Source organism: Colius striatus, chromosome 4, assembly GCF_028858725.1.
Source record: "Colius striatus isolate bColStr4 chromosome 4, bColStr4.1.hap1, whole genome shotgun sequence".
In the NCBI taxonomy this organism is placed as follows: Eukaryota; Metazoa; Chordata; class Aves; order Coliiformes; family Coliidae; genus Colius; species Colius striatus.
Window position 1 is genome coordinate 93,260,503 of NC_084762.1, and position 24,758 is coordinate 93,285,260.

Here is a 24,758-nt window from a genome sequence, read left to right on the forward strand (position 1 = left end):
CAAGTCTCTCACTGTTTAACAAGGGTACCTTGGCTGCCTGCTACATCCTTGCCAGTCACAATCAGTACATACCCGTTCTTTTTGATCTGTACAGAAGAGTCTGGTGTGATGCCTTTTCTGCACCACTATAAACGTGATTCCAGGCTGGTAATCCTTTTCTAATTTAATGCATGCTTCTCTGATAGCCAGCAATTCATGATGGAGAACCTGAATCATAAACAAAAAGATGTATGATAAGCATGAAAGACAACTCTCATTTATCTCCAGATAACTCTTATTTTTCATGTTCCTTCTTGCATTGTCACTCAGAGTAATGAGATATCAAAGCACTCGGGATCAAACCTCAATTGCTTCACTTAATGAGAACAAATCAGATCACCAGTTGCTTGAGCCAGAGCTGGTTTCATATTTGTTCATCCCCAAGCATGAGGCTTGGACTAATAAAAAGATTGTGATATACAGCTTAACTGCCAAATACAAATGAACATTTAATTAGGCTGTTGTAACAGCCTAATTGCTTTTTCAGACGAGTACAAAGGGTAAAATCCAGAATTGCTCAACTGCAGACTGTTGCCCAGCTTTGTGAAGTCTCACACAGAACTACAGGTATCAATAACAACTGAGAGAGAGGAAAGGTCAGTAAAACAAAACCCAATAATTTGGGTTAATTGTAACCTAAATATTCAGTAACAAACAGTGATAAATGGGGATAAAAGTCAGAAGGTCACACAAAGATGATTTGAGTAGTTCAAGCTTCCTAAGGGACATTTACTCCCTTTGGATTCTGAGAAGTTGACTGAATCCTGCATCTTTTCATTTACATATAAAAATACTGGAAACTATGTTAATAGCTTTAAAATGTATAGGAAAAGGTTTCATAAAATATGGTACTTGTAAGCAAACCAAGAAATACAGGACAGTATCTGTTGAATCTCATCAGGAGTGAATGCAAAGTGACATTGTGAAAATAAAGCATTTCTTAACCCTGGTTTCAAAAGCAGGAAAATTAGCTTGTGCTCACTTTTTCTTTACTGTCCAAGTTCCATGGGATACAATTTGACTACTGTATGTTGAATAGGTCACAGATGTTGAACCCAAGTTGAGTGCCAAAACTATACTTTGTAACTTTGCAAAGGGATGTGTTTGAAGGGGAAAAAGCATTGGAAAAAGCTCATGAAAGACGTGCAAACACTGTCCCAAATTTGTTGAAAGCACGCTGCTTTTCCTAAGTCCCGCCACATAGAGCTACATGACTGCCAGGAAACCACATCATCAACATCTCAATGAGGAAAAAAACTAGAACCTGTTGAAACTGCCCCTCAGAAACTCCATCTCTGTAGAAGATGATCCGGGTTGGTTTAAATCTCGTTGACTTGTAGAACTGAATAAGCAACTCCCTGACCATGGCAGCCAGGTCTTGGATGATCTCTTGGCGGTGCTGCTGGACCCGAACGGTGGCACAGTATCGATTAGGGTGAGCATCCATGCTTCCCACTACCTGTGGAGACAAGTGCTGAGTGTCAAAGGAAATGTTAAAAAGCACTTGAGCAAAGCTATTTCATGAAGAAAACTCAGGTCTTCAACAGTATCTTGTAAGGTTGACGTAGCAAAGGTGTTGCCAAAACCATCACTGTGTGCTTGGGAAGAGCTCAGAGTTTAGTCTGCCTGTGGTAACACACCCTGTTGAAATGGAAAACTTATCCTCAATCTAAAAGACTCATTTCCTATTTGCAATGACATACAGCTCAAAAGCCAAATGCAATTTGGAGCACTGAGACCATGAAGCCGTTGATTTAGTCAGGAGTGGAGCGGAGGAATTTGAACTCCTGAAGCCTGGGTCCCTTTCTGGGACACTGTGGATGAACCCCCAAAACTGAAATGGTGAGGCACCACAGAAATATCCACAGCAAACAGACACCACTCAAAGGAAAGGATTTTTCTGTTTATAAAACACCAAAATCCATGTGTTGCAGAAGTGGCATGGGACTTCAAAATACACAGGCAGACAACACACCAACCCAAACTCCTTCTGTCAAAATCACAACTAAGCACATCTCCACCTGGTTTTCTCTGGACACACTTGTGTAACTTCTTAAAACAGACAGTTCTTTACCATCAGAGGCTAAGATAATGCACATACTGTCATTAAAGATCTCCATTATTAACTAAGCCTGAGCAGCCACCCCCAGCGTTTGACATAATGCAAGCCAAAGGAGCACATTTCCAAGAGATCAGCACGCATTTTGTGTCGTCAGGAAGCTTGAATCCCCAGAAACCAACTGAAATAGCCTAGTTCCCCATGAGGAATGGATAAATTCTTCACATTTTTAACTGCTGAGAAAGAAAAAAGCAGCTTTAAACGTGTCCCAGCTTCTTACAAGGTTGCTGATAAATATCGAGCTAATGGAAAAGCTCCTCTCTGTGTATTAGCAGCTCAGGCTTTTTACAAGCTAATACACACACTTAAGTAATTAGTATCAGAGCAAGCTCTCTGAAGTTTCATTAGATTCCTGCAGAAACATAATTTATAACACTATAATTAGGCAATCAGAAGAAATGGACCACAACAGAATGGAAAGCAATAAAATGCATTAAGAGCTGAGCAGCAGGAGAGAGCAGCGCTTCAGGATCGTTACACCATTTACTCACTGCAGCAATGGAAGGCTTTTTTCCATCTCCAGCTGGTGGATGAGTTACATCTGCACCGAGGAATATGACAGGCTGTTGAAATACTGGTGGTCTGATAAAGAGAAAGCAAATGGGTAAAAGCAGCAAAGCTTATGCTTAATAAAGCCCATTATAACTCAAGTAAATACACTTTGTGCTCCTGCAGGGAACCCGTCAACATTTTGCACTTGGTCAGATTTGGTCACTTGTACTGTGACAGTAAGTAGAGTTCTGATTAGAGGTCTCATCCTAAATACCTGGGCTTATCTTTAAAGCACAGCTCATTGTTAAGTTGCATTTAAAAATGAGTTTAAAAAAAATTAACTCAGAGAACTGCAGCCTTTGTTAATTAGACCAGACCAAGAAGCTGAGTCCTCAGCATCAAGCCTCCAAAGGTCCCTTCCAACCCCTGCCATTCTATGAAACAGCATCTGAGGAAACCAAAGCACTGAGCACATCCACAAATGCTACCATTTTGTTTCTGAGCAAAGCCCCCAGCACTGGTAAGGAAGCACAATAACTGCAGACACAGTAGGTTTTCTTATAAAAGGACATTTCCTTTTTTTAAAGCTACTCTTCAACATTTTAAACAAACCTTCAAGTGAGGTATTCATCCACTGCACCGAGAGCAGAATACCAAAACACTACATTGCAAGCTTTAAGCTTCAATTCTGTTCCTTAATAAAGCAATTGATCCAGGAAATCTGAGGCCATGTGTGTGGGTGTCTGGGGAAATAGCTATAGAGACATAGTCAGCTGTTTTCAGACTTTCTCTTAAAAGGAGTTCAGAGAATCATACAATGGTAGGGGTTGGAAGAGACCTTTAGAGATCATCTAGTCCAATCCCCTTGCAGAAGCAGGGTCACCTAGATCAGGTCACATAGGAACATGTCCAGGTGGGTCTTGAAGACCTCCAAGGAAGGAGCCTCCACAACCCCTCTGGGCAGCCTGTGCCAGGGCTCCCTCACTGAAACAGTGAAACAGGTTTTTCTTATGTTTAAGTGGAACTTTTTGTGTTCCAGCTTCATCCCATCACCCCTTGTCCTGTTGCTAGCTACTATAGAAAAAAGTGCTGCCCCAACCTCCTGACACCCACCCTTTAGATATTTATGAACATTAATAAGATCCCCCCTGAGTCTCTTCTTCTCCAGACTAAACAGCCCCAGTTCCTGCAGCCGTTCCTCTACAACAGATGTTTGTAGGCAATTAAAACCCTGTCACTTACAATGCAATTACATAAATAAAGGGCTCTTCTGCTCCCATCCCCTCTGCCAACACAAAACAACAGTTCAGGAGTTCTGGTTTAAATACTCCAAACCTCCACTTTTCAACAACGCCTTGGTGCTGACTGGAGCTGGGCCACTTTTTTTAATCCCCTCTTAAGTCCAGTTTACTGATATAATGAGCAGAATTCAGCTTCCTGGCCACATTCTGTTGTCAACATGTGACTGTAGACCTTATGTCTAGGAATCCAGCATAAAGCTGCTTATCTGGTGGATTTCTGTTTTGTTTCCACAGCAGTATTTTGAACTCTTGTTTTGGAAAACAAAACCAAACACCAACAAAACCCCACTGGTACCCTTTTGAAATACATGCTCTGCAATATGAGGATTTTCAGTTGCTTTAAGTCTCCAACATGCACCTGACCCAGGCTGAGGATATTTGGGTCAACAAACAGTATTTAACAAGGTACACAAAATATACATCCCTTCTGTTACTGTGTTCTCTTTTCTCCCCTCCCTAAGTACTTGTTGGATCGTTTCTCAGCAGCTGCCTTCTGACTACAGCCTAACTATGGCAAAGTGAAAACTTCCTTATCTAAGTAAAACACAACGTTGGCTTCTTTGAACAGGCTCCCAGGGCTGATGCAGAAGCTTCTCCCCTGAGCTCTCTCTACAACTTGAAATGCAATGACTGTAGAAGGGACTTTTGAAATGCCTTTTCAATAAAACTAGTGAAAAATTTCAATTCAAGAACATTTGGTTGAGGATGATATAAACCCCCAAATCAGTTCTTTTTAACTAAGAAGATATTTCACTCTCACTTGACCATGTGCAGGACTTCAGTGACATGGCCAGATATGGAATTCAATAGTATTAAAGCAGCTTCACAGATGATCTAGATGATCTCTAAAGGTCCCTTCCAACCCCTACCATTCTATGATACTATGATTATAGTCAGTATATAACTAAAACTTATCAATCCAATACTAAAAGCAATTGCAAGGTCCTTTTGCAGGACCACTTTTAATGTTGATAAATAACTAAAGTACAGGTCTTGAGAGGATGGGGCCAATCTTGTTTCTGGGGTGCTTGGTGACAGGACAAGGGGTAACTGGACAAAAGCTGGAACACAGGCAGTTCCACTGGAACATGAGGAGAAGCTTCTTTGCTGTTGAGGTGAGGGAGCCCTGGCACAGACTGCCCAGGAAGGGTGTGGAGGTTCCTTCCTGGGAGGTTTCCAAACACTCCTGGACATGTTACTCTGCCCCCCTGAACAAGTGGAACCTGCTTTAAACAGGGGAGTGGACTGGATAATCCCCAGAGGTCCCTTTCCAAACCCAACCATTCTGTGAGAAGCCAAAAGATAGTTTGTCTGAAGAGTCACTTGAACTCCAGCGCTCTGCCTACAGATAAAAACACCCACTTAACTTACTGCTCTCCTTACAACATCCTCTTCCTCTTTGAAAGATGGCTTACCTTCCCTGTGGCAGCAAAATATTATTGACTCCTCCTAATTTGACATTTATTTTTAAGCAAAGGTTGGACAGAGTTTGTGGTGTTGTTCTCTGCACGTTCTTCATCTGCACACACTGCGTGGCCATGCCCAGCACAGTGTCCCCCACGCGCTTCACCTCCGCTGCAAGGCACAAACACAGCCACACATTGCAAATGAAACGCCACAGCAGACATGAACTCACAGACAATTAACTACACTTCAGAGTTTTAGTAAAACAGAGTTGTTAAGCTTAAAGAAACCAGAAGAAACCTAAACTCTATACCCAGTGTCAGCCTTCTCCCAATCCCGTGCTGCTCCCCCTGCCAGCTGCACAGCAACTGGGTCCTAAATGCAACTACAGGGCAACGTTGGCTTGTTGTAACTAACATCTTGTTTTGTAATTACACTAATATTAGAATTACAGGGGTTCAAATTGGAGTGTTTCATCAGCAGCATGGAAGAACCTTTGGCTGAGGAAGCCAGTAATGTGTACAACCTTAGGGTGACGAGCACTTGTTTCATTAGTGAACACTGGACTAATAATGCAAGTTCATAGTGACCTGCTGATGATATTCAGGCAACCAGTTCATCAGTTCATCCCTTGTATAAAAAGCAGTCAGTTTGCAAAGGATGGTTCATAAAATGACAAAATAAACTCATTAAAAACTACCATTCCAAAGGCTGAACCAAATCCTACCATTAGTAAAAAAACTGAGGCCTAAAGGCTTTAAGAGAGTGAGAATGTTACACTCGGGGAAATAAGAAATTAGGCTCCAAGACAGACTCAGAAGATGCCACCTCCCTTTGGCAACAGGAGGGAAAGAGGAGCAGAGTGAGAAGAGGATGAAAAAAACCAAGACTGTGGGCACAGAAAGTGCAAGAGTATGGAAAAGCACATAAAAGCAAAGAGACACATGATTAGAGGGGGCAGAAAAGACTGTAATTTAAGATAATGACAGGGAAAGCAGACGAGAGTGGTACCACATCCTCTCAGTGGTTAAGTAGAGGAAAGAGTCCCCTTCTAATGCCAAGTAGGAAAAGTAAAAACATCATCTTGCACTGAATTTCTATTCAACAAATTAGAAACAAGCCACTTTCATTGCAAGGCTGAACTCAAGGGGAAAGAAGGAACTGTTTTGTTAGGGTTGCTTTTTTAATCTCTCTTTTTCTCTTCTACAAAATCATACAGAGAAATAAAAGTCGGGAAATTATTTCCTGCTGGATTAGTATGGTGAAGGGTGGGCAAAACAAATCTGCAGCTGCTGGGTAGATCTGAGATACTGGAGAAAAGAGTCCATGGAGCTATGTGTGAAAAATAGTGGACAGTGCTGCAATTAGATAGGGGAAGGGAAAGACAGTGGAAGGTAGGTTAGGAAAATGAGCAGCCTTCTCTATGGGAAGAGCTAGTTAAAGACAACATGCATGGTTTATCTAAAACATATTAAAAGCTATGTGTACGTGCTATGTCAAAAGTGCTAACCTCAGCATCACCAGGAATCTGGATGAGGGGACAGAGTATACCCTCAGCAAGTTCCCTGATGGCACCAAACTGGGAGCAGGGGCTGATTCCCCAGATGCTGTGCTGCCATTCAGCGGGATCTCAACCAGCTGGAGAGTTGGGCACAGAGGAACCTCATGAGGTTCAACAAGAACAAGGGCAGAGTCCTGCAGCTGGGAAGGAACAACCCCATGTACCAGGACAGGCTGGGGGTTGAACTGCTGGAGAGCAGCTCTGCAGAGAGAGACCTGGGAGTGCTGGTTGATAATAAGCTAAATATGAGCCAGCAATGTGCCCTCGTGGCCAAGAAGGCCAATGGCATCCTGGGATGCATCAAGAAGAATGTGGGCAGCAGGTTGAGGGAGGTTGTGCTCCCCCTCTGCTCACCCCTGGTGAGGCCTCATCTGGAGTCCTGTGTCCAGTTCTGGGCTTCTCAGCTCAAGAGGGACAGGGAAGTGCTGGAGAGAGTCCAGCACAGGGCCATCAAGATGATCAGGGGACTGGAGCATCTTCCTTATGAGGAAAGGCTGTGGGACCTGGGGCTGTTTAGCCTGGAGAAGAGGAGACTGAGGGGGGATCTCAATAATAGTTACAAGTATTTAAAAGGTGCTTGTCAAGGGGATGCAGCAACACTTTTTTCTGTAGTGTCCTGTGATAGGACATGTGATAATGGACAAAAGCTGGAATACAATAAGTTCCACCTAAGGAAAAACTTCTTTGGTGTTGAGGTGAGGGAGCCCTGGCACAGGCTGCCCAGGGAGGGTGTGGAGTCTCTTTCTCTGGAGGTTTTCAAACCCTCATGGATCCTGTGTGACCTGACCTAGGTGGACCTGCTTTAGCGGGGGGTTGGATTGGATAATCTTCAGAGGTCCCTTCCAACCCCTATCATTCTATGATTCTAATTGTCAAGCTGTTTCCAAAGTGCAGTAAGTTGCTGAGTTTTCACCTTCCTGCATCTGTCCTCACAACCCAAGACTTAAAAAACTGATGGAAAGAAATTCATTGGCATAAATCTTTTCCTTCACTCAACTTTTTTTGTCAAAGGGTGATGCCATAAGTAAGCAAAGTTGTTCTAACAGCTACATGGTTCTCAAGGTCATTACTTCTTCAATCACTTGGAATTTTTAGCACACAAATTGCAGCAGGTTTATCTCAATTTTACCCATTTCACAGAACCCCTGCTTTAACTTTCCCACTCAAAGTGCATCTCAAATGCAACCAACAGGAAGAACTTGGAAAAGCAAATTGCAAGCATAGAGGAATAGTGAAAAGAATGAAGGTCTTTATATAAAACCATGCAGCACAAGAAGAAGAAAATTAACCTGTAGCCTGTTGCCTAAATGGAATTTATGTAGTCAAACCAGAACTAAACCGCCCTCCCGCAGATACCTCACAAAAACACATGAAATGGTGACTGACACACACACACTCATGATTTTCACTTACTGACCATAGACTGGTGTTTTTCCTGGCAAAATTACAACAACAAGCTGCAGCCCAGTGTAAGTGTTCTTGAGATGTCTGAACATGGGCTCCACGCTGTCAGCTCCCTGTGCGTATTTACAGAAGCACGGCTGCCCCTGGATTGGCATTCCTGCATCTCTGGAAATCTTCCTCAGTTGTTCTGTAAAGGATCTAAAGGTTGGAAAGGAAACACATTAGATTCTCAGGTAGCAAAACCCATCTTGACTTTTGTTCTTGGGAATTTACCCCAGGTGGAACTTTAATTCACCATGCCTATGTAGTTGCCAAAAGAAAGACAGGGGAAGATGAGGAAATACACTGTATAAACAACATCTTAACTAAAAACTTCCTTTCCAAAGCAAATTCCACCTTATTTGAACTTCCTATAACATACTGTATGAGCTGCTTTTGACAAAAGTCCTGCAGTGATGACAGTTTGATAGCCTGCTCTTCCATACTTCTGTGTGCTGCTACCACTAAAGAAGCGGCTGAAGTTCCTTCTTTGTCTCAGTGAGGAAAACAACTAAGTTACCAGCAACTGTGTATTAGCAAATTGATCTAATATCAATAATAATACACCAGAAGACCTTGGGAGACGCCAGAGACAAGGTGTATCCTGGAGGCAAAGATAAATCTTCTCCATGGATGATGCAAATGTAAGGGAACAGGTCAGAAATGGAAACAACCTAATTTTGTCAGAGGCTTTGTTCAGTGAAGACCGCTGCAAACCCCAAGCCTTGCAGCCTGCCTCCTTTTCCTGGTTCTTGTTGATGTGGCAGTGTTTGGCTGTCCTGGGACACCAAGAAGACACTGTGCCTGTCGTAAGCAAGACACTCAAAAGCACTTCAGTGAAGCACTCTAGGGCTCTGTAAGGTATATCCAGTCTGGAAAGCATCTTTGAAGTCATGGCTTCTTCAGGTTAGAAGCCTGCAGTCAATGGTGCATGAGCAGGCTTTAAGTCCCATCCCCACGAAACAAAGACAAGATGAGCACTGTGTGGTGTCACAGCGCAGACCTGTAGAGTTCTTGGTGCCAAGGGAACACCCACACTGTGTGTCTCTGGGATTCTTCATCAGAGTGGTTCTAGTCTGCTGCAGTCTTGTTCTCTGGAGACATTCCAAACCCATCTGGACGAGCTTCTGTGTGACCTGCTCTAGGAGGTCCTGTTCTGACAGGGGGGTTGGACTGGATCTTTCAAGGTCCCTTCCAGCCCCTGAGCCTCTGGGATTGTGTGAATGTCCATTAGTGCCTGGAGCATGTGCCTTAGGCCAGTTTTACCCAAAGGAAAAAAAAACCCCAGTGTACATTCAGACTGCTCCTTGATGCAGAAGATGGGATGGCAACTGGGGACCCATCAGGAGCATCACTTCACAGCCCCATATCATCATTCACAGTTGGAAAAGACCTTTAAGATCATTGAGTCCAACTTCAAAGGTGCACTCCTGATCCAAACTCACGTACTAGTGCAGATGCACCCAGAGATGTCCGCCCTTGGCACTTGGCTTCATGACCAGCACAGTAAACACATGATCCCTGATAGCAGTGCTTCACTGACATAAATGCTGACAAAGCTCCTTGTATTATTCTGGATGCCCTCACAGGTGTCTAAAACAACACTCAGCTTCACCAAAGGATGCCAGATAATACTGTCTTACCCACTGAGAGGGTGTGAAGGTTTAGTTTCTTCCAAACCTATTGTTAACTTTCATGAATCATAGCCATTTGTGAGCTTCAGCCCTGCAGCTTCTGGCTTCTTGCAGAAAATAGGTGCATTCAGCATTTTTCCCTGGTGAAACAGCCACTCACTACTATGAGCAGAAAGTCAACGGCAGAACATGCAAGTTTCTCATGGCACAGGTTTTAAGCCTTTAGAAGTCCATCTGCAAATGTACTGTCTAAGAGGAAAGGTTCTCTCCCTTGTTCCTGAGAGATAAAGCAGGATAATCTTGAAGACTTCCAGGGATTTTGAAGGTATCTCCTCTGACAAACATCTACAGCAACCGAGTTCCAGCTTGCTCAACACGATGTAACAAGAAGCAACAAGATACAACTGGATGCAGCCATACTCCCAGTATGGAGGAATGTCCTCTCCCAGCAAAAACAAACTCCATCTGAGCCATCAGATTATTTTCATTTGGCTCATGTTGCCAACTCCTGCCTGCCTCTCAAAACTAACCTCTCCTATGCAGCACTTCCACTACAAGCAGCTGTCGAGGGAAAATTCTAAGACAGCTTAAGTCCTGATGTGTACATGGAGAAACCAAGTCCTCAGCCTTCCACAATGGGAAGAAAAGTAAAAGGGGAGATTCTCAGTCTTGCTCACTACTTGTCAGAGGAAAATTCCCAAGTTGTTTGGCAAATAATCTAAAGGAACACTGTTATGGCAATACTGTTGCTATGAGCTATCACTGCCTTGCATTCCCCTGACAAAGGGCAGCTGAGTCACCTGCTAGTGCAGCTGTAAGAGCTGCACTTGTCCATGCATGAAGAGAAAGCAACTGCAAGCAAAAGGAGGAGTTAGACAATCCATCCAGAGAGGCATACACGCTCCCCCTGATCTGAGAACAGCACATGTCACTTCTCACAAGTCGTTCAATAATCATGTACCATCCAATGACAGAGAAAACTAATTTGAAAGTTTAATTCAAATGCTCAAAGTCAACAAAACAACAAGTCCTAGTCATCCTGCACGTCATGCTCACTCTACAAGGCAGAAGCTTTGGACAAAAGTTGAATTGCTTTTTAAATTTCCCCTTGTAATTTTCTACACAAATAAATCTATGTGCTATATAACCAGAAAAGGACCTGAGACAACACAGCTTTCACTCTTGACAAATACCTTGTGATAAACACCCATCATTACATCATTTCGGACATCTAAAATGCTCTCCTAAGGCCTCACTGGTCAGAACCCTGCTGAATAGCAGAAATGGCTTTTGTAAGTCTGATTCGACTTGATGGTAGCATTGAAATCATGCTGGCATCATTTAAAAACACAAAGAGACAGTGAAAGATGTATTGCCATACATTAAACAACCTACCACAAGTGAAACACTGATACTTCCATACAGAATAAACAAGAAACACACTTACTTCAGATGAACTTCAGTGCACTGGCGCTGGGGAGCAAAACACGCAATCGCCCAAACCTTGATTTCAATTCCAGTGTGAAACTGTTTATTCCTCATGTCCCAGACTCCTTGCACTGGTGTGGCAATTGCTTTATTCTGGAAGCAGAAAAAAAGAAAACCTAAACACTACTGCAAAATTGATTCACACTAACAAGAGCCACTCATGCTTCGACTTCCAGAAGTGGCAGGCTGATCTTCTCAGGGCTTTCTCTTCACTGTTCAGGTATCTACCCTACCTTGTCAAGATCATTCTGTCTTTGTACCCAGACAGCTTGTTAGCCAGGTGAAGAGTAAAGCTCACATTGCCATTTTTATTGTTGATGGTTTCCTTTGGTTATATGAATCAGCAGCAGATAGACATGACGTGGCTGGTAAGAGCCATGCTTGGTATGCAATGTTAACAAGATCATCCATTTCTACAGTGACTTTACAGCCCCTCAGTGACCTTTCCAAGAGCAATTTCATTTAAGCTTTACCATTTTTTTCTTACTTTCTTTTTTTACACATCACTAAGTAGAAGTAAATAGTGGTTTGGTGTCACACAGCTCTAGAACAAAATGTGAGCAAGCTGTTAAAGATGATCAGTTACTTGACTTTGACCTGCACATTTTTCTCCCATCAATCTAACTTTACCATGATGGGTTATCTTAGAGGACAAGGGGTATAACAACATGATTAAAGTAATTCTGGTGATATTATTCACCTTAATAAGCACTAGTGTCCCACAGAAGTCTCAAACAAGTTACCATGATGTCTGCCTCCTCACTCAGCAGCAGCTGGAATTTAGGGGAATTTTGCAGGACACACACACAAATTTGGCAACTCATCTTGTGTCTGCTCAAGGCACTACCTCCTCAACTCTGACTTTTCATCATTCATCTGCCATTAAGGTCCTGTTCTCCCGGTGCCAGAAGAGCTCATGAGAGCATTTTTCCTAATCAAGATCAGGTGAAGTCAGCTGGGTAAACTTAACCTGTCAGTGAAGGAAGGTTTGAGCTAATTCTGCCTGATTTTGTCTGAAGAGCTTCAGGTAGAAGACACAAGATCCTCTCCCTTTGAGGGTTTATGGAGGTAACAGTCTGATTTGTGCAGAGGGATAGAACTATCTTCAGCTGGCAATGCATGACCTAGAAGAGCTTCATCAGAAGACTTCACATATTATCCCAGCTATCAAAGCTTTCACCTTGTATAAAAACAAGACAGGTTATATAATGGACAGAGAATCCTGTCTCTCAAGCTTTTTTTTGAAAGGCTGTCAGAAAGGCCAGCTGAAAAGCCATTACAAAGAGAAAACCTCGAAGTAAACACTCCAACAGGAAGAGATGGCTCTAGAGAAAAACATGTTGGTAGAACTAATATCTTGAGGTAGTTGTCCTGCTCCACCCAGAACACTCAAAACCAACCAGGTGTTCTGGAAGACTCCAGAGTAAAAAGGAAGAAAACATAAATGGTACTAACTGAAGTTGTTTCTGTTTTTTTCTCCTTACACATTGATTTGAACCACTATTTGCAGGTTTCTTTTTCTGACACACAATGAAACTGTGTGTGAAAGACAAATAGACACATTTTTCTCTCAATAACACATTTTTAATCATAGAATCATAGAATGGTGGATGTTGGAAGGGACTTCTAAAGATCATCTAGTCCATCCCCCTGCTAAAAACAGGTCACACAGGAACGTGTCCAGGTGGGTTTTGAAGACCTCTAAGGAAGGAGCCTCCACACCCTCCCTGGGCAGCCTGGGTCAGGGCTCCCTCACCTCAACAGTGACATAGTTTTTCCTTATGTTTAAATGGAACTTTTTGTGTTCTAACTTTAGTTCCAGAAACAAAGAAGCAACTGAGGGTGATGTAAAATGGCCAATGCATTTAAGCCCTTTCCAAACTTACATGTAAGTTCTAAACATTACACCTGTTATGACTTTATTCCGTTACACCCAACAGAGTTAATTTAAAACCAACCACACTCCAGAAGTGATCACAGCTGACACAGAAGCTACCCCACATTGTACAGGATCTGCTTCACATACCCTGCCTCCATAGAGGATGGAAGGAGGCTGCAGGACTCTACCAGTCACGTCTGTCATTTCATCTTTCACCATGATTCCAAACTCGCGAACGTAAGGGTCGGTGTTAAAACTCGCACTCCGCATCTGGAAGTCAAGGGAATTAGGTAAGTTCTTGCAGGATGAGAAGTTATTTTTATGACATCTAGAAATGTCACCTGCATTTGGGCACTTATCCCTTACATGTGTGTGATGCCACACATCCAGAGCCTTTGTTAATTCTACTTGGATACATGGATGCCTTAAAATTTGAAATAAAGCATCAGAACAACCACTTGAAAACCTCTTGTGACAATGTATTTCTCTCTGATTAGTGGAGAAAAGCTTATAAACACCAGCTCATGAGCTGTGTTGTTCTGGTTTAGCAAGGAGCAGCTTTTGCTTGGGAACAGGGGGAGTGGGTTGCAGTGAAGACCTGGTAAAGAGTTTTCTGACTCTCCCCCAGCTCCTGGGTTCACACCCACCTCTGGCCCGGCTGGGCCAATCTGGTGCCTCTGCCATCACTAGTTAGGGGACAGGAGTTTGAAGTGCTGGCAGGAGGTGTAAGAGGGATACAAGATGGAGGTGACCACGTGGACCTTTCAGCCAGAGAAGGAGGAAGGAAGGAGAAGTGATAGACCAGAGACCTCTCCGCAAGCCATGGTGAGAATGCAGCTGTACCCCTGCAAGCCATGCAGGGCCATGGCAGGACTGAGAGTTACCAGCAGCTCCATGTGAGTGCATCCAGACAGGCAAGGGAATGTGTGGAGAGGTGGCCATGGCACAGGCCGTGCTGGAGCCTGCAGGCCCAGAGCAGCCCCTCACAAGAGGCAGAGAGGAGCTGCGGCCTTTGGGATCAACGCATGTGGGAGCAGCCCGGGCAGGTCTGTGTGTGTGTGAGGGACCCCACGGACTTGCAGGGAGGATGGGTGCAGAGCCCACCTGCCCTGAGGAAGGACAAATGGCAGAAGCTATCGGGAACAGACTGAAACCCCCACTCCCTGCACCCCCCAAGTCGTTCATGGGGGGAGGAGGTAAAAACCCCGGGATCAGGGCTCTGAGCCTGGGAAGAGGGGACGGTGTGGCAAGAAGGTGTTCTTAAACACCTTGGTTGGACTCTTCATTGTTGTATTACTCTGTATTGTTTTATTTTGGTTATGTTTGGGGTTTTAAAGTTATGTTTTAGTTGATGTTGCATTAAATGATTCTCTGTTTTCTCCCCCAATCCAGTAGCCTGTCCTGAACCTTCAGCGGCAACTAAGCTCTCCCTGGCCTTCGGCAATCCTCAGCCTCTTCGGTACTTGAGGCTAATAGTGATCTTTTGTTCCCTGATGGGCCTAAACCATGACATGTGTGCAGTGCACAAACTATTCAGTACCTGCTAAAGGAAACAGAAGAATTAAGTTCATTACTGCACCACATCACTCTTTGCTGGAACACTCACCAATTTGCTGATCTCTTCTTGACGGTCAGGTGCTGATCTGGCAGTTGCTCGGATCATAGTGGAAGTTTGATTGTCAGTGAGTTTCTTTATGCATCTTTGTCCTGCCACTATGTTGCACACCTAAAAAACCCCACACAAAGGAAGTTAAACTCAATGCCACTGGGGTTTTTTTCCATTACTACACGATTTCTCAAGTTGGCTGGCCACTGAAAAAAACAGTTTGTAACCATTGGAGCCTTTTTGCCTCTGATCCCCTTCTCCCCTTCCCAGAATACAGTGTTATCTCAAAGTTTACTTGCCTCAAGAGGAAGGTAGGTGTGTTTCTGCTCCTGTCCAACTTGTAAACATGGAAGATGAGGATAGCGTAAAACTAACTTGTGTCTGTCCTTAAAATACTGAGCTACAGTGCATTCAACTGTTTGGCCATTCTCCTGCTGAAGTGGGAATCTGTTGGAAATCAAAGATGAAAATAAGCCATTACATTACATCAACTGCTTTCCCACATTTGCTTAATACACTTCTTGGCACAAGCTGAGCTTACCAGAGATTAAACCTATCCTGCTGAAATGATGCAAATGTACTTCTACAACTGAGACTCCACCATTGTCACTGCTGTGTGTCTTCTAATAGTACCACAGAAAGATACTTCTCTAATGTTCTTGATTCCTGAAGCTATAAATTAAGTTGCCCTAGAGACAAAGGCTAATGTACTCTGCTTCTTTGGGCCATGTGCAGTACTACATGTTATGATATGCCATGCACAGATAATACTAAGCCTATCCTCAGAGTCACAAACCCCAATTATTGCTTCAGAAATGCATTTCTCTCTCTCTGTACATTACAAATCTGTTTCTGTATGTGTAAAGACACTTGCATATACCCACATCAGGTGGCATAAATATTGTCTTTTCATTAACATGTTACTGAAAGTGCACAGAACAAAGCCTAAACAATATGAGATTTCGATACTGATCACTTAGCCTCTTGTAAGAAGCAGTTTTGCTCCTTATACTGCTTTCTTAAAGAGCTGAATAAACCCTTCAACATCCAAATTATCTGCAAATATCTCACCAGTGATTTAAAAAGAACATTTTTTTTGCAAAGGAAAAAACAGATTGGCAATAAAAAAAGATTAGAAAGCTGATCCCAATTGGTACTACTTTACTACTCAACAGCTTTGGGAACCATTCCACTACCAACAGGGCTCCCTGTTCTTCCATGAAGGAAACCAGAAATAAACAAAAAACCCTCAAACCATAGATTTAAAGCAAAACCAACTGATTCAGATGCCATGACATTCACTGTAGGATAAAAATAGAGCAAAAAGAGCAGCAAAATTATGGAAATACATTAATGTGTCCTTGAACTGCACTAACCAAAGAAAATATCAATTTTGAGACAACTTTTCTTATGTCAGTAAGGCAGAAAAGATCCTTTTCCAGCCTGAGATTAAACATATGCTTAAAAAGAAACAAAACACTTTACGTTTGGTGACTTGCTGGTCGTCTGGTGACATTGCACACTCTGTACTTTCTTTTCATCTGTCCACAGTGTGTTATCTCCACCTTTAGACCTACAAGTTGGAAAAAATATATCACCATCTCTTCCAAGTCGAAGTGGAAGCCCCCCTAAATTGCTACACAAGACCATTTAAACTGTGCAGTATTCACTATTTAATGTGTTCTCTGAGTACTGAAGGGTATCCCAGACATAACTCAAAAAGTATAATTTATGGTCTTAAAACTCAAAAGCCTGGAGCTTCAGCCAAAGTTCAGTAAAGAATTTGAGGGACTGAGTGAAACCCCAAAGGCCCAAGAGTTTGTAGATGAAGCAGAAGACTTTCTGTGAATTCTGGACCTCTAAGGATGGTGGAATGACAAAAGCAGCACACGACCTTCTTGAAACAAAAAGCTTCTTTATGCTTAAACATACAGTGTCTGTGAGACCTCAATGTACTGCAACCAACCCTGAACTAATGGATCAGGGATACAGCCTCTAGCAGCCTACGAGAAGGAGGCCATAGGGCTCTGTCTTTCCTGAAGACTGACATCTGTTGCAAACCCCATCAGCACAAAATCTGAGCCCACTTGAAAGCAAAGAACTTCTAGAGGAATAAATTGTCCACCCAAAACCAGCACAAGACAGCTATCAGTAAAAAAGGGTTTCTAATTTACCATTTCCCACAAATATGAGCTTGAATGCAGCATTTTCATTTATATCACTTGCATGCTCAGGCAGAAACAGATGTATGTGGACTATTAGAGAGAGAAAGTTGAATGGCAATAGAAAAGAAGGGGCTGCAAATTGCAATTCTTGATATATCTGCACATGTATATAAAGTCAGGCTGCTGCTGAGTAACAGTGCACCTTTCCCCTATCTGTCAAAAGCCACTAATAACTTGCCAAACAACAAACTGATCTTTCCACATCATTTGTTAAGGCTCAAAGAGCCATCTATTATGGAACCTGGAATAAATATCAAGTTTTGATTAATATCTCCAAAATCTGCACCACAGTATTTTTAATTAAATGATAAACTGTAACCTCAACACCTCAATTTGCAACCAGCCTTGCTGCAAATTTGAGATGACTACTTCTATCTGAAGAATGAAAATCCTCTTGGAAAGAAAATAACAGTGACAGCCAGGGACTCAGTGCCTGATTATTTTTTCAAAACCCTTACAATCAGTACAAACTCAGGATTTATTCAGAGTTTTCTTGCTAACTTCCAGTTGGGCAAAAGGTGATTTGTGGCCATTTGATGGAAACTGTACAATAGATTTGTTTTTTCACTTGCTTTCTTTCTTATACCACAGAGGAACGACCTCAGTTTTCCAGAAGAAACCTTCAGTGAACAAAACCACCAAGATTCATAGAATCACAGAATGGTAGGGTTGGAAGGGACCTTTAGAGACCATCCAGTCCAACCCCCCTGCAGAAGCAGGTTCACCTAGATCAGGTCGCATAGGAACATGTCCAAGTGGGTCTTGACCCCCAAGGAAGGAGCCTCCACAACCCCTCTGGGCAGCCTGTGCCAGGGCTCCCTCACTGAAACAGTGAGATAGGTTTTCCTTATGTTTAAGTGGAACTTTTTGTGTTCCAGCTTCATCTCATTACCCCTTGTCCTGTTACTATCCACTATCAAAAAAACCAATGTCCCAACCTCCCTTTAGATATTTATAAATGTTAATAAGATCTCCCCTCAGTCTCCTCTTCTCCAGACTAAACAGCCCCAGTTCCTGCAGCCTTTCCTCACATGAAAGATGTTCCAGTCCCCTGATCATCTATTGGCCCTGTGCTGAACTCTCTCCACCACTTCCCTGTCCCTCTTGAACTCAGGAGCCCATTCCTTCCTCATACTCTTTGATTCAGTCATTACATATTAGAGTAAGTGTAATTTACTACTTCCATGAGAGTGGATGTACAAGATACACTTCACTATGCAAAAACACTTTGCAACATTATTAGCAACATCTGGATTCTGAAAAACCTTGACATCAGGACTGGAAAACTTTGAGATCAGGTAATTTTTAAGGATATATGAAATCCCACTCTTGGTAATATCTTCAAATCATCAAATTAGGAACTGGGACTGGCACTACTGATAGGTTTTCACTAAAGTGAAAAACATTAAATGTTTGTATTTCTAACTTAATTCCTCTTTATTCTAGAGATAGGAGTCCTTTAGGAAGAATAAAGCACTATAGTAAATATAACTCAAATACAAGATGACATTATTCATTTGAGAAGATGAATTGTTTTTAAAGAGACTGACATAATAAAGGATGTTCTCTATGTGCTGAAAAGATCTCAGTAGTACCTCTTCACTAAGAAGCTCAACATACACCAGAAACTTTGTCATGACACTGGACCAGTGGTGAGGCACAAAAAATTGAAGGTATGTCAAGAGAAAATACACTTAAATGAAGAGAAGCTCACAAGCAACTAACACTAAAATAATCATCCATCTGCTATAAAAAGCTTTAGTTCAGCCCATCACTTAAGAGTAAGAGATGGCACCTTCATGATTCCACTAAAGCACTTTCATTAAGGGCAAAGCTCATTAAACAACCTCAGATTTGCCACAGGCAAAATGCACACACGGGTAGCACAGGTTCCTGAATGTGTGATAATGTACCTGTGTGCACACCTCAGCCCTAAATGTGGCTGGTTAGAAAAACAAGTGAAGAAATATGCTCACTTTTTGTACTAGTGATTCATCCAATTTGACGCCATATAATTTAAGCAACTCTGCTTATCCTTACAAAGTGACTTGTAAAGACACAGAGATTAACTGATCTAGTAAGAAAAAAAAGACAAGTAGACTGAAACATAACAGTGTAACCTGCAGACATCTGAAAGTCCTGAAATACATGGAGTACTAGCATGATCCTTGCCTCTGGTTTTGCTCAAAGAATGCATAAGCTGTCTCCCAGTAAGGCAACTGCTACTGGAAATATTTTGCAGGTGTAATGGTGATATATCACCAGACAGAATAAAGCAGTTTGGTGCAATTTTATTCTTACCTTTTATTTCTTTGGTAAACTTTACCCTTTGGGAATCTGTCAGAGGTTTTTGTTGTTCTTCAATGCTTTTGAAGTCCAAAACTTCACATACAAACTCAATAACTGGCTGTGCTTTGTAAAACGCGGTTGCAGATACTGGAGGCAAAAAGGTTCACGTTGTGTTACATCAATACTGAGGACATTTGCCTTTCCATTGAAAAACAAAGAAGCAACTTCTTTCTTTTATAGGACCTACCATCAATATTTAACATCATTTTCCATAATGAAGGTCTGACTGATTGATGGAAACCAAACCACACTTCTCTGCCACCGCCCAATGGATTTGAGCACCCTTCTGATGCTGTAAAAAAAGATCGTCCCACAGGAGTATATCTGCAATCAAGAAAACAAATTCAGATCAAACTCAAGCAATAAAGCTGTAACTAATGCAAAAAACCACCCAGAACAGGAATGCCAGTGTTTCAAGTCACCAATAATCTGAGATTCTTGTCAGGACTTGGGCTAAATCTCTCAAAATCCAGTTACAGCGAGAAACTGGCTACTACTCATGTTTCTTTATATTTATTTTCAGCATACTCCTTAATACACCTACTAATTCCAACAGAAAAAAACCCATTAGTAACTGTATTTTGTACTCTATTAAAAACTCATCTCTGCTTCAGGATGAAAATAAACCCCTCTTCTGTGAAAACAAGGTAATCATCTCTCCCCTCACTTGTGCACTGCTTGCTCTGAAATAGATGGAAACTTTGTGTGGGGAAACAACTGATCTAACATATTCTTAATGCACCTTTCAACTTGCCAATTCAGTACTGCACATTTAATATCAAACTAATCCAAACCAGTGCCAAAAGATTTTTGTGAACAGAGATGTGTGACTGACTCACAAGTCTGGGCTGTTTTCTGCATTGCAAAACCTGACTGAATCCAGCTGTTTTTTTAATCCCTAACGTGAGGATACAATCAATGTAAAAAGGCTAGTCAAAGATCCTTACATAAATTTAACTCACTTCCCCTGTTTATTCCTTCAAAATTGGGAAGCTCAGCTCTATTAAGCTTTTTTCTTTACTTTCCAATTGAATGTGACTTGAACAGTGGTCTGAGGTGACTCCTTTCATGGCAGCAGAATGAAACCCTGTATTTCTTGGGTCTGATTGCACACATCGTAGATGAAAAAACAATCAAAATCACTTCCAGGTTTTTCTTTTCTATAAGAAGTAACTATACTGGGTGACATTAATGTCCCCCTGGCACAGTATGCTTTACTGAAAATGGGCCATAAACATCTGCTCAAGGAGAGATAGGCATGGGGTAACAAGTTATTAAACCACCCTTATACATCTCCCAGTCTCCCAACTACTTTCCACTCAGGGAGTTCTTCCTTCTCCAAGGCCTCAATGAAAAGGGGTACAAGTGAGATGGCAGCACACCCCTGACCTGGGAGCACACAAGCATGGAGTGAGTCTGAAGACCAGGAGGGAAAGGGACTTGTGTCCAGGCTGGGAGGCTAATCATTGCACCAGATGACAGGGAAGCACTGCATTGTCTCTTGACTGAGCATGCTATCTGCTAGACAACTATTATTTTGGTTAAGCTATGAAAGCACATCCTGCTCAAAAAGCCACTGAAGCAATTCAAATATCAATGCAACCTCCTTAACATCAAGATTTTCCCCTCACCTCATGGAAGGCAAATGCCTCATCACTACATCCAGTGCCTGGATGGTTTCAAATGGGACACTTGGCAGCCGACCAGAAAGAGCATCATGTAAAGCCTGCAAACTCACACAGGACATCCACTTTATAGCCACCTTAAATATTCTGTCCTTGCCTTCTCCTGGCAGCGTGACCTCCAGCTCCACCTGCAACAATGCCAAACAACAAAAAAAGATGATTCTTTCCATTTAAAGGGGAAAATGGAAGGGACTTAGAAGGGAAGAGATTCCTCTAAACAGTGCTATAAAGCATGGGAGGAGACAAGAAGCAATGATGACAAAACAACATACATTAGGTACAGCCTTCTTTCACAGCTAGATCTTTCCACAGGTGTATTTCAGAAGGCTGGCATGCTTCCCAGCTGGCACCTATCTCCTTCTTTGAGGCAACATGATAGTTTGGAAGTGCTTATGTATCAGATCTCTGGGAAGATCCTTTAACCTGATTGCAGATACCTAACACATAGGAATGCATCACGGCTCATGTCAGCTCCTGCATGCCTAAAATAAAACACAGTCTCTCACTACCTGCCAAGATTCATGAATTTCTGGTATTTGCTCTCCAGAGTAGAGTGCTTTATATACTATTACTGTAGACATAGTTCAAACAAGAGAAAAGAAAATCCACAAGGAACTTTCAAAGAGGGGAAAAAGGAGCCAAAAAAAACCCCACAAAACACACCAACGCAGACCCTTCTTATTTTTAAAGAAAGAAAGAATAAGCTATGACCTCCACGTGCTAATGATGATACCAGGCAGGAAACAGGGGGATTCCTTTCACATGTTACACCCTATTTAGAATTCTTTTTTACTAAAAAAATACCAGCAAACTAAGTAGTGGTAAATTATTTTAACCAATTCCTTGCAATGCTGATTTCTCCTCTGTTAAAACAAAGAAATTCTGAGCACCAAAGTTCTTCAACTGACTGAAATTGAGGCTTGTCTGAAATGATTAGCAGTGACTACAACAAACAGTAAGATCAGAGTATCCTTTGTGCTGCATATAAACAGAACTATTGCATTTTCCTGTCCTAGAGAGCTTACAGTTTCAGTGTAAAAGGCACCCACTTAACAGCCAAACTGTAATTAGTGGGCCAGGAAACATGGGTAACATCAAGCTAATATATGCAATCATCTGGTCTTTTGTAACAGCTTCTCCAGTGAAAAAATAGGAAGGAAAGATAAAACACAAACAGGACAAAACAAATGAGTTGACAATTTATAGTTGGCAGTCAAAATTACAGCTGCATCTCTCCTCTAGTACAAATATCCTTCACCAGGAGACTTGAGCAGAGGAAGGGGCTGGATAGCTGTGGGAGAACTATGGGAACTGAGGCTGTAATTGTGGGGTCACTGATCTGAATTTGGCCCAGAGGTTAACTCTGCTGAAAAGCTGTGCAAATAAAGATGCAGGTTTTCAACTGTCACAGGATGGAAGCTTTCTATGAAGGTTTCTTTCCCCACTGTGCCACCAAAAGATGTCTGTTGCACCTGAGCTGCATTATCCTTTAAACTTCTCCACCAAATCAAGCTTCACTATTTCTGTTATTCCTAATACAATGAATAGGCAATTAATCTGATTATTAACAACTCTGGTGCCCATAACCTAAGGGCAAATTCCATTTTCTTTTTCTTCCCTCTTGGTTTCAGTTTAAGAAGCCCCTTCATTCATAGAATCACCATAGAGTCATAGAATGGTAGGGGTTGGAAGGGATCTTTAGAGATCACCTAGTCCAACTCCCCTGCAGAAGCAGGGTCACCTAGATCAGGTTGCATAGGAACATGTCCAGGCAGGTCTTGAAGACCTCCAAGAAAGGAGACTCCACAACCCCTCCGGGCAGCCTGTGCCAGGGCTCCCTCACTGAAACAGTAAAAGTTTTTTCTTATGTTTAAGTGTAACTTTTTGTGTTCCAGCTTCATTCCATTACCCCTCGTCCTGTTACTATCTACCATAGAAAAAAAGGATGTCCCAGCCTCCTGACACCCACCCTTTAGATGTTTATAAATGTTAATAAGATCTCCCCTCAGTCTCCTCCAGACTAAACAGCCCCAGTTCCCACAGCCTTTCCTCATATGAAATATGCTCCAGTCCCCTGATCATCTTGGTGGCCCTGTGCTGGACTCTCTCCAGTAGTTCCCTGTCCCTCTTGAGCTGAGGAGCCCAGAACTGGACACAGGACTCCAGATGAGGCCTCACCAGGGCAGAGTAGAGAGGGAGCAGAACCTCCCTTGACCTGCTGCCCACACTCTTCTTGTTGCATCCCAGGATGCCATTAGCCTTCTTGGCCACGAGGGCACATTGTTGGCTCATGTTCAGCTTATTATCAATTGCATGACAGAATGCAACAGGATGAAGAACAGGGCTACCTGTGTTGCAGTACCTGTGTCACTGGTGCAAATAAGAGACTCAGGATTGAAGAATTTCTATTCCAGTTCCTAGACTGCAAACACCAATGAAGTTAGCATAAGCATAGCTGTAATGAGGAATTCATACTGCTGAATTTGGCCCAAACAATTTTTGCTGCTGGGTCTAACCCTACTTCAGAACAATTGAATTAGAGCCACTGCTCAAATAACCAAGCTTTAAATCCAACCTTCCAGGTTTTTCTTCCTTTAATATCTCACTTAAGCTCTTCAGTAGCAGGTAACTCATGTTTAAAAAAGATACTAAAATGATTAAAATACATTAAACCAAAAACAAAGGTGCCCTTAACCCACATCCACATGATCATATATACATCTAACAAGTAACATTTTATCTCACTCTATATTTAAGGGCAAATGAACATGCTTATGGTTGTCAGAGTAAGCAAAACCTGAAAAACTTCAAGTCAAAGTGATTTTAAGTTGGAATTTTACCATGTACTTTCTTAGTAGTAATAAACTCTGAAGTAAAATTTAATGCTTGATTCCCTGCAATTTCACCAAGTGTAATCTACCCCCAAACAAAAAGCTTCCCATCTCAGACACTAAGCTACTACCTGCTAGACCCACTCCCTAACACAGCTAACATAATTTTGCAGCTAAAGGAGCTAAATGAAAGGGATGTTGTTGTGGGGATGTGAACAGTCTTTAAGCCCGGGGAAAAATTTGAAAGCTGTTCTTAAAAATAACAGCTCTTGTAGCTGATATCATCTGATTGTACAAAACAGCATTTCACTGTTTAGAAATAGGAAAACCTAAATCTGACCACGTGTTTCTGGGGAATTCTTAGTACTCCTTCTCTATAAAACATATGCAACACTACATGATTATTTTATTATGTTCTGGGCACACAATGTGCCTTTTCTCTAGTAATTCAAGAGCTTTTCCTTCCAAGGGATTCAGAGGGAAAGAGATGCAGAGTTTCTAATCTAGTATTTGAGTGCTCATCTCCCATGGATTGGTTTGGAAACCTCAAGCTATGGCTGAAAGAAAAAGGTGTGCTTCTGTCACATTGAGAGTCATCAGCACTGCTTCACATGGACAAAATCAAGCTAAGCAAGCTTGTGGCCACAGACAGAATTAACACGTTCCTTCTGAAAAAGGGGAGAGTAGCAGCATTTCTGTACC

At 42.2% G+C, this 24,758-nt stretch overlaps 1 protein-coding gene across 4 annotated transcripts in view; it reads right to left on the minus strand.

Annotated features, from left to right (window-relative positions):
* Positions 1-24,758, minus strand: part of AGO2 (argonaute RISC catalytic component 2) — a 70,500-nt gene that overhangs the window by 15,015 nt on the left and 30,727 nt on the right. For 2 of the 4 annotated variants that reach the window (XM_061995817.1, XM_061995814.1), the window contains exons 4-16: positions 21,172-21,356; positions 19,728-19,864; positions 19,493-19,627; positions 16,452-16,539; positions 15,266-15,413; positions 14,967-15,086; positions 13,508-13,630; positions 11,441-11,574; positions 8,334-8,518; positions 5,367-5,526; positions 2,650-2,740; positions 1,304-1,498; positions 73-207 (exon numbers count right to left, since the gene is read on the minus strand). In XM_061995817.1, the coding sequence (XP_061851801.1) occupies positions 73-207; positions 1,304-1,498; positions 2,650-2,740; positions 5,367-5,526; positions 8,334-8,518; positions 11,441-11,574; positions 13,508-13,630; positions 14,967-15,086; positions 15,266-15,413; positions 16,452-16,539; positions 19,493-19,627; positions 19,728-19,864; positions 21,172-21,356 (1,836 nt within the window). Of the gene's footprint in view, positions 1-72; positions 208-1,303; positions 1,499-2,649; positions 2,741-5,366; positions 5,527-8,333; positions 8,519-11,440; positions 11,575-13,507; positions 13,631-14,966; positions 15,087-15,265; positions 15,414-16,451; positions 16,540-19,492; positions 19,628-19,727; positions 19,865-21,171; positions 21,357-21,497; positions 21,548-24,758 lie in introns of those variants that run through there. The other 2 variants (XM_061995818.1, XM_061995816.1) reach the window with 2 other exon arrangements.